This window comes from Psammomys obesus, unplaced genomic scaffold, assembly GCF_907164565.1.
Source record: "Psammomys obesus unplaced genomic scaffold, mPsaObe1.curated_primary_1811, whole genome shotgun sequence".
Classification (NCBI taxonomy): domain Eukaryota; kingdom Metazoa; phylum Chordata; class Mammalia; order Rodentia; family Muridae; genus Psammomys; species Psammomys obesus.
In genome coordinates, this window is record NW_026586550.1 from 11,343,667 (window position 1) to 11,356,882 (window position 13,216).

The 13,216-nt window shown below is 45.4% G+C and overlaps 1 protein-coding gene across 1 annotated transcript in view; it reads left to right on the forward strand.

Annotated features, from left to right (window-relative positions):
• The window catches only part of Tbxas1 (thromboxane A synthase 1), a 155,460-nt gene extending 142,484 nt beyond the window's left edge, over nucleotides 1-12,976 (forward strand). The window contains 4 exon segments of the mRNA XM_055602072.1: nucleotides 10,431-10,480; nucleotides 10,483-10,567; nucleotides 12,305-12,467; nucleotides 12,902-12,976. Of these exon segments, the coding sequence (XP_055458047.1) occupies nucleotides 10,431-10,480; nucleotides 10,483-10,567; nucleotides 12,305-12,467; nucleotides 12,902-12,976 (373 nt within the window).
• The last annotated feature ends 240 nt before the right edge of the window (nucleotides 12,977-13,216 follow it).

Below are 13,216 nucleotides of genomic sequence, written 5' to 3' on the forward strand. Positions count from 1 at the left end.
TTCTTCTTCTTCTTCTTCTTCTTCTTCTTCTTCTTCTTCTTCTTCTTCTTCTTCTTCTTCTTCTTCTTCTTCTTCTTCTTCTTCCTTCTTCTTCCTCTTCTCCTTCTCCTCCTTTCATCATCATCATCAACAACAACATTATTATTTATATCCAGCTTTCATCCTATGAGAATTGCAGGCAGCTGGTATGAACTGCAAAATGCAAATCCAAAAGTAAATATGAAATTCAAAAGCAAACATTCAGTAGTAAAAGAGAACAAGGCTGCTTCAAGGACCATCTTCCAGTCCCAGGAATGACTGACAGAAGGCCAGGGGAGGATTGTCAGGTCTTCCCAGAATTGCTGAGATTCCTTGAAAAGAGAGAACTGTTTGGGCTGAAGAGCTGTATCCTCCAGCAGGAAGAAATTATATAAATTGGTAAAAACCACATTATTTCAGGCTTGGTATGGTGGTGTACACCTTTAATCCCAGCACTTGGAAGCAGAGACAGATAGACCTCTGTGAGTTCCAGGTCAGCTAGGACAGCATAGTAAGTACCTATCTCAAATTAAAAAAAAAAAAAATCATTTCCTAGATCTAAATCCAATCAAGAATTCATCTCATGGCCAGATGTGGTGATGCAGCCCTATAACACAGACAGCACTTGAGCTGTTGAGGCAGAAGGATCACGATTTACAGGCCAGCTTGAGCTACATATAAAGATGCTATCTCAAAAGAATAAAAATGAGGTCTCATCTAGGTGACACATTAAGGAATACATGGAGCAGCCTCTAAAATAAAACCCACATGGACAGACTCTTCAACATGTGGGCACTGCCCCAAAGCCTCCTTAAATAGCCAATGGGTGCAGGCACTGTTCTGGGAACCAAATGCCAAGATCTCCCTTGTTGATGGGACAGGAAGTACCTGGGCTGCATGACACAGGGCAGGTCTAGTGTGGGACAGCCTGAGGCCTGGCCTGGTCTGCTGTGTGATCCTGGCTGGGTCCATCCTGCCCTGAGCTTCTCTCCTCATGTGGAAAGCGATGTCTGTTCTGCTTCTCCCACACAAACATGGGGGATGCAGAGGTGATAACCTCCACCAGCTCGGGCACAGTTCCATGGCCTCCCCTCATTCAATAGCTGCTCCACGGACACACCCAAGCTTACCAACCCCTGGCTGCCTTAGCCAGCAGGGCAAGTAGAGGGCCAAGGCTGCCTCCCAATAGACAGAGTGAGAATTTCATTCTCCTGTGGGTCCCTCTATGTTCTCCTAAGAACGCACATTGACCTCTGCATGCCAGCATGGCTTGCCTGTGAGAGAAGCTTACCACAGGTATCAAAGACATAACCATTACCATGTCGTTGTTTATAACATGAGTTCAGCGTAGGCCTCACACTCCAGAGCTCAGCACATTTCCATGGGTCAGACGGGAGCCCCAGCAACACTGAGGAGGACAGCTATTCCCCAGCTTGCAGGGAGCCTTCCATGCTGGTCCTGGCAGATTCTAGTAGGGACAGAAAGGAGGAGTTACCAGAGCATGTCATGTGTCTTTTGGAACTGAAGTTGGAAATTTCATATCCCACATACTAGCTGAGTTTTAAGTTCCAGGTTTTGGAGGCAGCTCCAAGGCACATTCTGAGGACGTCAGAGACTTGGGGTCTAAATGGGGTCCTCGCCTGGCTTCTTTCTGTTTCTGAGATACCCAGAACAGGAAGATTAAAAAACAGAGGAAGCCCATAGCTACTCTTAACTCTTTTTATGAGAACAGGCAATATATCACTGCACTTTGTCTGATAATTGTATTACGTCTAAGGAAGTTAGGAATGCTTAAGCCTATCACTTGAAAAAAAAAAAAAACCCAGCATCAGATTATCTTTAGTGCATGTGGGAGGGGGAGTGTGTTGTGCAGGTGAGTGTGCACACATGTGCACACGTGGAAGTGACCAATCACAGCTGTCATCCTCAGGAAGACCACCCACCACCTGTGAGACAGGTCGGTCTCTGGCCTGAAGTCTAATCAGTTAGGTTAGACTGCAAGCCAGGGCTCCCCAGGGACATGATCTCTTCTTCCCTAGCATTGGGATCACATGCCCACCACACACCCATCATCAAACTCAAGTGTGGGTGGTGGCAAGGCACGCACTCTACCGACTGAGCCATGCCCCAGACCCAGGATTATTTAAAATTTCACAGTCATTACAAAAATAATACAATTCTACCTAAAAACAGAAACAAACCCTAAACAATACAGAAGAAGCTAAAGAAAATGAACTGCCAGCCCGGCTCAGTGACATCTCCCCAGAAGAGACCGTGGTAGTTTAGGCATTGTGTTGGTCTGTTTCCCACTGCTGCCACAAACATCAGAGATAGACAACTTAAAGAAGGATTTGTAATGTCTCGTGCTTTCAGGCGTTTCCATCAAAGGTTAGCTTGCTCCATTGCATTCAAGCTTGTGGGAAGACAGAAATATCAGTGGAAGGGCATGGTGGAGGAAGGCTGCTTACTTCATGAAAGCCAAAAAGCAGAAAAGGAGGATAGAAAGAAAGAAAGGAGGGATAAGGGGAGAGGATGGAAGGAGAGGAAAAGAGAAAAAGGGAGAGGGAGAGAGAGAAAAGGGAGAGGAACAAGAGGGAGAAGAAAGGGCTAGGGACAAGATAGATCCTTCTATGGCAGGCCCCCAACCTGCATCCTCCAATTAGGCCCACTGCCTAGTTTCCAATGCCACTAAGTTATGAATTCCATCGATGGATAAGTTCAGAGGCCCCATGATCCAATGACTCCGCTAAAGACCCACCTGCGGACAAGGCACTGAGAGCCAAGCTTTAAACACATGCCCCTTTTGGGGGAACACTTCATATTCAAACTATAGCTGGGATTCTTCTAGAAATGTTATGTTCACATGCCAAATGCATATAATCTACTTCTGAAAAATAAAACATGCTCAGACAAAACAAGCAATCTGGCTGGATATTTTCTACCAGATAAAGAAGATGTCCTGGTTCTATATCAGTAGTTCTCAACCTATGGGTCATGACCCCTCTTGGGGGTCAAATGACCTTTTCACAGGGTTTGCCTAAGCCCATCAGAAAACAGATATTACAATTCATAACAGTAGCAAGATTACAATTACATACAGCTAGTATGTGGAATATGAAATTTCCAACTTCAGTTCCAAAAGACACATGGCATGCTCCTCCTTTCTGTCCCTACTAGAATCTGCCAGGACCAGCATGTAGGGCTCCCTGCAAGCTGGGAAGTAGCCACAAAAATAATTTTATGGTTGGTGGTTACTACAACATGAGAAACTGTATTAAAGGGTCTCCGTGATAGGAAGGGTGAGGACCACTGGCCTGGGGAGAGAGCTGCCCAACAGAGGGCATACTTCTACTACAGAACTGTGTCCTTGAAGCTGGTCCAAATGGTAGCTTATGTTTTATGTGTCTATTCACAATGAAATAATAAAAAACAAACCAGCCTCACCAAGACCAGTTCTAGCATTAGAATACTCAAGAGTTCTCAGAGCAGCTATAGGACACACACCCTTATTCTAGACACTCTTCTATATTGCTCTAAGTATTTATAGCCCCGAAGGATTTCCACTGATTCTAGGCCCTTACTGAGTGAAGTGCAGCAATGAGCAGATATGGGAGCTGGAACCGGGCAGATGGAAGGAGCTTGCATCCCCCAGTATCCTGGCCATGTAGCAGAACCAGGACTTTTCTACACAGGGAAGGTGTCCTGTGGCTGACCTTTGACATGGATTTTTTGCCGGATTTCTTGTCTCCCATTTCCTTCTCTTAGTCACAGCTTCATTCATGAATGACAGTCAGTGGCCCAGAAAGACCAAGTAAAATAAGAGCTGCCGGATATCCATTGGGTGGACCACCCAACACCTTTGAGGATTTTGGCATGAGGACCATCCATGAGAGGAGGAGACAAACCAGACAGCAGGGATGGACCACCAGATGGGAGGAAAGGAAATGGGAGAAACTGGGGGTAATTAGAAGAAGTTTGATTGTGAATGAAAGCATAAGAAATTTGAGAACAATCCATGCACCCCTACCAGAAACCAGTCCTTGAAAGGTACCTACACACCCCAGCGCAAAGCACACAGAGGGCACCCATGCCTCGCTTCGCTTGCAAATGGGAAACTTCTGAAGTGAGGAGGACGAGGAAGGGTTTTGCGTACTGAGATAGGCAGGTAGATTTAGAGAGAAACCCATAGACCACCACAGTCCCAGCTGTGGTTAGAGAGAATATTAAGGAAGGCGGTGATAATGAGAAAACAGTACCTGTAACTCCACCCTTTTCCAGAAAAGGCTTTACCCCCTGCTTTAACATTCTCTATAAACATCTGACAGAACCCTTAAGAGGCTGTTCTCAAGATCAAAAGGCTAAAGATCACGTTTGCACCCTAAAGTAAGGAAAGCGGGCCTGCACTCTGCCTCTACTTGGATTTCCAGAGCTTATTTCTAGTCCCAAAGCAGAACAGCACCCTGAAGAGAAGCTCGGGGTGGGGTAGTCAGGCAAGGACTTTACAGGGTTTGGACTGTGGGTTCCAGTGGTGGCACAAGTAGAGAAGAGGCTGGGATGTGGTGGCTACAGGTAAGGAAAGGGCTTGAAGGGACTCAGTAGTTGACAACTGTCTGTTCTACCTCAAGCTTGGACAGAGTAGTTGGCTTTGTTTCTATTACTGAAAGCAAACGGTGGCTTTACTCTGAGTCCTACCTTACTAGGCAAGGACCCGAAAGAAGAGACAAGACATTTCAGTAGACCCAGGTGCTCTCTGTGCTCAGCCCCAAGGGTGGAATCATATGGCCATAGACTTGTAGAGCCAGTTAGGTTAGCCTGGCCCACGGGAATAAGGCAAAACTCAAGAGAGCTGTGTTGGGCTTGCAAGTTGTAGGGAATGGCGTTCGTGCATTCTTTCTTGCTTGCTTGCTTCCTTTCTTTTTTTATTAAATTTTTATTTTTATATTAATTACAGTTTATTCACTTTGTATCCTAGCTGTAGCCCTCTCCCTCATTCCCTCCCAATTCCACCCTCCCTCCCTCATCTCCTCCCACACCCCTCTCCAAGTCCACTGATAGGGGAGGTCCTCCTCCCTTTCCATCTGACGCTAGTCTATCAGGTCTTATCACTACTGGCTGCATTGTCCTCCTCTGCGGCCTGCCAAGGCTGCTCCCCGCTCAGGGAGAGGTGATCAAAGAGCCAGCCAATCAGTTCATGTCACAGACAGTCCCTGTTTCCCTTAATAGGGTACACACTTGGATACTGACCTGCCATGGGCTACATCGGAGCAGGGTTTCTAGGTTATATCCATGCATGGTCCTTGGTTGGAGTATCAGTCTCGGAAAAGACCCGTGCCCAGATTTTTGGTTCTGTTGCTCTCCTTGTGGAGTTCCTGTCCTCTCCAGGTCTTACAATCCCCCCCTTTTTTTTCATAAGATTCCCTGCACTCTGCCCAAAGTTTGGTTATGAGTCTCAGCATCTGCTTTGATACACTGCTGGGCAGAGTCTTTCAGAGGCCCTCTGTGGTAGGTTCTGTCCTGTTTCCTGTTTTCTCCTTCCAATGTCCATCCCGTTTGTCCTTCTGAGTGAGGATTGATCATCTTACCCAGGGTCCTCCTTCTTGCTTAGCTTCTTTAGGTACAGATTTTAGTATGTTTATCCTATATTATATGTCTAATATCCACTTATAAGTGAGTATATACCATGTGTATCTTTCTCCTTCTGGGTTATCTTACTCAGGATGATCTTTTCTAGTTCCATCCATTTGCCTGGAAATTTCATGATTTCCTTGTTTTTAATTGCTGAGTAAATTGTGTAAATGTACCACAATTTCTGTATCCATTCCTTAACTGAGGGACATCTAGGTTGTTTCCAGGTTCTGGTTATTACGAATAAAGCTGCTATGAACATGGTTGAGCAAATGTCCTTGTGTACTTGAGCATCTTTTGGATATATGCCTAGGAGTGGTATAGCTGGATCTTGAGGAAGCCATATTCCCAATTGTCTGAGAAAGCACCAGATTGATTTCCAAAGGGGCTGTACAAGTTTACATTCCCACCAGCAATGGAGGAGGGTTCCCCTTTCTCCACAACCTCTCCAGCATGTATTGTCACTTGAGTTTTTGATCTTAGCCATTCTGATGGGTGTAAGGTGAAATCTCAGGGTCATTTTGATTTGCATTTCTCTGATGACTAAAGACGCTGAACATTTCTTTAAGTGTTTCTATATTCCTCTACAGAGAATTCTCTGTTTAGCTCTGTACCCCATTTTTTAATTGGATTATTTGATTTGTTGCTTTTTAACTTCTTTAGTTCTTTATATGTTCTGGAATCAGCCCTCTGTCAGATATAGGGTTGTTGATGATTCTTTCCCAGTCTGTAGATATCAGAAGATGGAAAGATCTCCTGTGCTCATGGATCAGTAGGATTAACATAGTGAAAATAGCCATCCTGCCAAAAGCAATCTACAGATTCAATGCAATTCCCATCAAAATACCAACACAATTCTTTACAGGCCTTGAAAGAAAAATTCTCAACTTCATATGGAAAAACAAAAAACCCAGAATTGCCAAAACCATCCTGTACAACAACAGATCATCTGAAGGTATCTTCATCCCTGATCTCAAGGTGTACTACAGAGCAATAGTAATAAAAACTACATGGTACTGGCATAGAAACAGAATGGTGGGTCAATGGAACAGAATAGAAGGCCCCCAAAAAATGGAAAAAAAAGACAGTATCTTCAACAAATGGTGCTGGTCTAACTGGATGTCTACCTGCAGAAAAATGCAAATAGATCCATATTTATCACCCTGTACAAAACTAAAGCCCAAGTGGATTAAAGACCTCAACATAACCAAAACGATCCTGTACAACAACAGATCATCTGGAGGTATCTCCATCCCTGACCTCAAGCTGTACTACAGAGCAATAGTAATAAAAACTGCATGGTATTGGCATAGAAACAAAAAGGAGGATCAATGGAACCAAATAGAAGACCCAGAAATAAACTGACACACCTATGAATACTTGATTTTGTACAAAGAAGCCAAAACTATTCAATGGAAAAAAGGCAGCATCTTCAACAAATGGTGCTGGTCCAACTGCATGTCTACATGTAGAAAAATGAATATATATCCATATTTATCACCCTGCACAAAACTAAAGTCCAAGTGGATCAAAGACCTCAACATAAAACCAGATACTCTAAATCGGTTAGAAGAAAAAGTGGGGAACAGCCTAGGACTCATTGGTACAGGAGACAACTTCCTGAACAGAACACCAACAGCACAGGCTCTAAGAGCAACAATCAATAAATGGGACCTCATGAAACTGAAAAGCTTCTGTAAAGCAAAAGACACTGTTGTCAGAACAAAACGACAGCCTACAGACTGGGAAAGGATCTTCACCAACCCTTTATCTGACAGAGGGCTGACATCCAGAATATTTAAAGAACTAAAGAAGTTAAAAAGCAATAAATCAAGCAATCCAATTAAAAATGGAGAATTCTAAACAGAGAATTCTCTGTAGAGGAATATAGAATGGCAGAGAAACACTTAAAGAGATGCTCAACATCCTTAACCATCAGAGAGATGCAAATCAAAACAGCCCTGGGACCCATACACCCATCAAAATGGCTAAAATAAAAAACTCAAATGACAACACATGCTGGAGAGGTTGTGGAGAAAGGGGAACCCTCCTCCATTGCTGGTGGGAATGCCAACTGGTACAACCATTTTGGAAATCAATCTGGCGCTTTCTCAGACAATTAGAAAGACTGCTTCCTCAGGACTCAGCTATACCACTCCTAGGTATATGTCCAAAATATGCTCAAGTACACAACAAGGACATTTGCTCAACCATATTTGTAGCAGCTTTATTTGTAATAGCCAGAACCTGGAAACAACCCAGATGTCCCTCAGTTAAGGAATGGATACAGAAATTGTGGTATTTTTACACAATGGAATACTACTCAGCAATTAAAAACAAGGAAATCATGAAATTTGCAGGCAAATGGTGGGATTGAAAAGATCATTGTGAGTGAAATATCCCATGAAGGAGAAAGACACACATGGTACATACTAACTTATTTAGACCTATAAGATATGATAAACATAATGAAATCTATACTCCTAAAGAAGATAATCAAGAAAGAGGACCTGGGGTAAGATGATCAATCCTCACCTAGAAAGACAAATGGGATGGGCATTGGATGTAGGAGAAAACAAGTAACAGGCCAGGAGCTTACTACAGAGGGCCTCTGAAAGACTCTACCTAGCAGTGTATCAAAGCAGATACTGAGACTCATAACCAAACCTTCGGCAGAGTACAGGGAATCATATGAAAGAAGGGGAGTTAATATGACCTGGAGAGGACAGGAGCTCCACAAAGATCAAATATATCTGGGCACAGGGGTCTTATATGAGACTGTTTCTCCAACCAAGGACCATGTATGGATATAACCTAGAACCTCTGCTTGGACGTAGCCCATAGTAGCTCAGTATCCAAGTGTGTTCCCTAGTAAAGGGAACAAGGACTATTTCTGACATGAACTCAATGGCAGGCTCTTTGACCTCCCCACCCCTCAAGGTCGGAGCAGCCTGCTAGGCCACAGAGGAGGACTTTGCAGCCAGTCCTGAAGATACCTAATAAAACAAGGTCAGATGAAAGGGAAGGAGGTCCTCCCCTATCAGTGGACTTGGAAAGGGGCAGGGAGGAGATGAGGGAGGGAGGGTGGGATTGGGAGGGAATGAGGGAGTGGGATACAGCTGGGATACAAAGTTAATATAATGCAACTAATAATAAAAATAAAGAAAGAAAGAAAAGAAAAAATAAAACCAGACACACTAAACCTGTTAGAAGAAAAAGTGGGGAAGAGCCTTGAACTCATTGGCACAGAAGACAACTTCCTGAACAGAACACCAACAGCACAGGCTCTAAGAGCAACAATCAATAAATGGGACCTTATGAAGCTGAAAAGCTTCTGTAAAGCAAAGGACACTGTCTTCTGAACAGAACAACAGGATTCATGCATTTCTTAAGTAATGGTTGTAAGAAGCTGTGGTTAGACAAGACATAGAACTCCGAGAACCAACAACAGTCATCACAGACAGGCTCCTGGGGGAGAGCCAGTAAAGGCGGCTCAGAGACCCAGCTCTGGTCTCACAGCCCTGGCTCCACACTCCATGCAGCCTGAGTGGGCAGATACCTCATGCTGTAGGGCAGCTCTCGCCCCCTTACCTTCTCATGATCCTAGTCCCAGCTATCCGTTCCAAACTAGCAACCCTGTGCATCCCAAAATGCTTCCAGCTTCCTGGTTTCTGATCTGTTTTCTCCTAGTCACAGCTTTATTCCATGAAATATCGCTGTTATTAGTCAGGATTCTTTTAACACAACAGAATTGATAGAATGAAAATATACATACGTGGGACTTATTAGAGTGGCTTACGGCTGTGGTCTGAGGAGGCCGACAGCAACTGTCTCCTGAAAGAGAAAGACTCTGGGAGTTGTTGAGTCCATGAGAGTGGATGTCTCAGCGGTCCCAGCCTTGTGCTGGAGTCCCGGGGAAGTCCTAGACAGCTAAAGGTTTTCAATCTGCATTGGAATCCTGAAGAAACAGGTTCTAACACCAGTGAAGCAATGGTTCATAAACAGGATAGATGAACTTGCCAGTGAGAGTGAGGACAAGCAGGCAAAAAGCAAAGCTTACTTCTTCCATGTCCTTTTACGTTGGTGGCGAGCAGAGGTATGGCCCAGGTTTAAGGTGGGTCTCCCATCTCAAATAACTCAAATAACTCCCATTTCAAATAAGAAAAGTAGCTCACAAGTGTATCCAGCTCGTTGGGTTCCAGTTAACTCCAGATGTAGTTAAGTTGCCAACCAGGATCATCCATTAATGAACGATCCACCATTAGTCAAGGGACGTATGGGCTAAGTTAAGATGTAGGTTGCAGGTCCACAGGATGGGCCCCCCACTATTTTCACAATCTTATCATGAGGACCAACCATGGAGTGGGGGACAGGGACAGAATGCAGACAACAGGGCTCTGCTACCAGATGAGAGGACATGAAGTGAAAGGGGTAATAAGAGGAGGGTTAACTGTAAGTGAGGAAACAAGAGAGGCAGTAGCTTGGCCTGAACACAGCCCCCGGAAGGCACCTCTGCAACTCCCAGGTACATGGAGGGCTCTCCAGCGCTCAGCCCATGGATGACACATTATCTCCAACAGCCATGCATGTCACAGACATGAGACTGGAGGCTCCTTGGGAGTAGAGGGTTTGGGGGACAACAGCTTGGTTTCTGTATGGTTCACCCTGGGAAGAGGGCTGGATCCCCTGTCTCCAACATCACTCCACACCCCATCTTGGGCCCCGTGACAACCTGAAGCCCCTACCTGATTGCACATGGCAAGGTTTCCTGCATCTGTCTCCCACAGGTTCACACGGGAGGCAGCACAGGACTGTGTGGTGCTGGGACAGCATATCCCTGAGGTACTGTGCTGGAGATAGCTGTGGGTGCCCTACACCATGACCCAGAGCACTGGCCATACCCTGAGACCCTTAATCCTGAAAGGTAAGTGAATTCTGTCTAGAACAGGAGTCCTTGAGGGATGTGAGGGTATGGGATAAAAATTTTGCTGTGGAGTAAGCAGCCAGGAGACAGGGGTATAGTCATTCCTGGACAAGGATCACACCAATTCAGATAGGTTGTGTGGCATCGTTTCCAAAGAAAAAACTGAATCCAGAGGTCTAGCATGACAACAATAATTCACACAGGACCACTATCTTTTGTTTGTCGAGGGCAGGACACAGGAGGTAGGGTTGCTTGTTGCCGTTGTTGTTTCAGATTTTTAGATTTCATTTCTAATTATGTATATTGTGTGCGTATGAGAATAGATACCTATGGAGGGCAGAAGAGCATCAGGTCCCATGGAGCTAGAGCTATAGGCAGGTGGGAGCTGCCCAACACAGGTACCCGGAACCAAACTCTAGTCCTCTACAAGAATGGTATATGATCTTAACCATGGAACCATCTCTCCACCTTGCATGGTTATATTTTGTGTGCGCACAAGAAATCAACAAAACATCCCTTCCACCCAGTGCATCCATATCAGCATAGCTGCCCTTTAAGCCTAAATTCATGAGATCCAGTAGACCTGGATCCTCTTCCTTTCATGGACATGGTTCTGGTCCACTGTCAATTTCATGTCTAGGCTCTGTGGTATAAATATCTGGGTAGCCCTCATGCCCTGCTCCTTGTTAGAGTCATCACTTTTCCTTCCTCTATGACCCCCCAGGGAGGCAGGTAAGGAGTAGCTGTGCTTCTCCTCTTACTGACGCCACCTGAGCCCAGCCCACCTCTACAATGTGCTCAGGGGGTGACACTCAGATTAACTAGCATCTCCCACCTCAGTGGGTCCTACAAATGTGACAAAGATTCATAACCAGAAACAGCAGCTGTGGGGCTCCCAGGATCACAAACTCAGACGTGGTCAAAGTGGGCAAGCTGGCTGGCACAGATTGGTGCCAGTCTCCACAGAACTAGGGATGAGATCTGATAGCAAGTCTAACCATTCTGCCAGCAGTCCAAATCTGGAGGCTTCCAGGGGCTCAAGCCTCCCACATCCTGACCAGCAAAGCCAGTGTGGTGGGGAAGCAGATGCCAGTTTTCAATGAGATAGCAGATTGGGTCCCTGAGGCGGCTTCAAGGATGTGAAGGATCTAAACTGCCTAGAAATTTCGCTGTGTGGTCCAATGTGAGGGGAGGGGAGGCATGATAGGTCAAGATATGTTGGTCAAGCCCTGGGATTTCAGATTGTAGCCCTGGCCTACCACACACTTGGATAATGATGACTTCCTAGGTGAGGTGAGAGGGTACACTCAGTGACTGTCTGAATGGAACAAGACTAAATGCCAAGACAAAGTGCCAAGGAGAAGTACTAAGGTATGGTGGTCAGAGGCTACCAGCTACCCAGAGCCCTGAGGACAGTCCTGTACACAGGATCTTGTTGGCCCTGATGGAACAAAGGGATCTCAGCCAAAAATGGGACTTCAGATCAGGGGTCTGAACCTGTGGGTCTCAACCCCTTTTGGGCTCACATGTCAGATATCCCACACAGCAGATATTTACATTACTACTAATAACAATAGCAAAATTAGTTATTAAGTTATGAAAGCAATTAAATAGTTTTAGGGTTGGGGGTCACCACAACATGAGGAACTATGTTAAAGGGTCACAGCATTAGGAGGGCTGAGAACCACTGATTTAGCAGGCATTTCAGGCCAACTGTAACCTTCATATGACCTATAGGTTCACAGCAGAGGCCTGGCTTCAGCAGAGGCCCTTCATGTACCTGCCCTTTGGAGCTGGTCCCAGGAGCTGCCTCGGGGTGCGGCTGGGGCTGCTGGTGGTCAAGCTGACGCTACTCCAGGCCCTACACAAGTTCCACTTTGAAGCTAGCCCTGAGACCCAGGTAAGGGTCTGGTATTCCAGGATGGGGCCCACAATGCTTCTCTGCCCCACAGTCCATCAGCCCCTTCCAGGGCCAGGACTAGTCCCTCTCCCCTCAAGGAAGCCTATCTCTTGATCGAAGAGTATGAGGAAAACAGCAGCCTCCATCCCATCCTCCAGGTTAAGGGAGATGAATGAACGTTTTGTGCTGGGCTTAGTGCTGGCCCATTACCCCAGGCTGTATTTTCCTATTAGCATCACCCTCAGTACAACAGCACCTCATAGCTGCCACTGACGACTTTAGGCTGTGCAGCTTTCCCTTCAGAAGCCAGGGACTCCCCCTCTGGCTCCTTCTGATCCCAAAGGTCTTGTCTCCCAGCCAACAGCTTCAGGTGAAAGAAGTTTTCTGGTGGATATGGTTAACTTTGATGAATATTTTAATTTACTCTACTTTAGGTTCCACTTCAGGTAGACTCCAGATCTGCCCTAGGCCCTAAAAATGGAGTCTACATCAAGATTGTGTCACGCTGACCTAGAAGGTACATGGGAAAAACGGAGCACCTTGTAATGGTAACATCTGCAGATCACTGTTAAAGGGTGCCCAGGATTCAAACAAAAGCCTCTCAGCGGGGAGAAGGGAGATGAAATGTTTAAAGATACCGTTATCTTAGGATGATTAGTACATGGCATGTGAGCATTAGTTACTGATGTCATAATTCCTAAATGTTTAATAAATGTCATGCTTCATTTTGACATTGCCAGTGTGGTTCA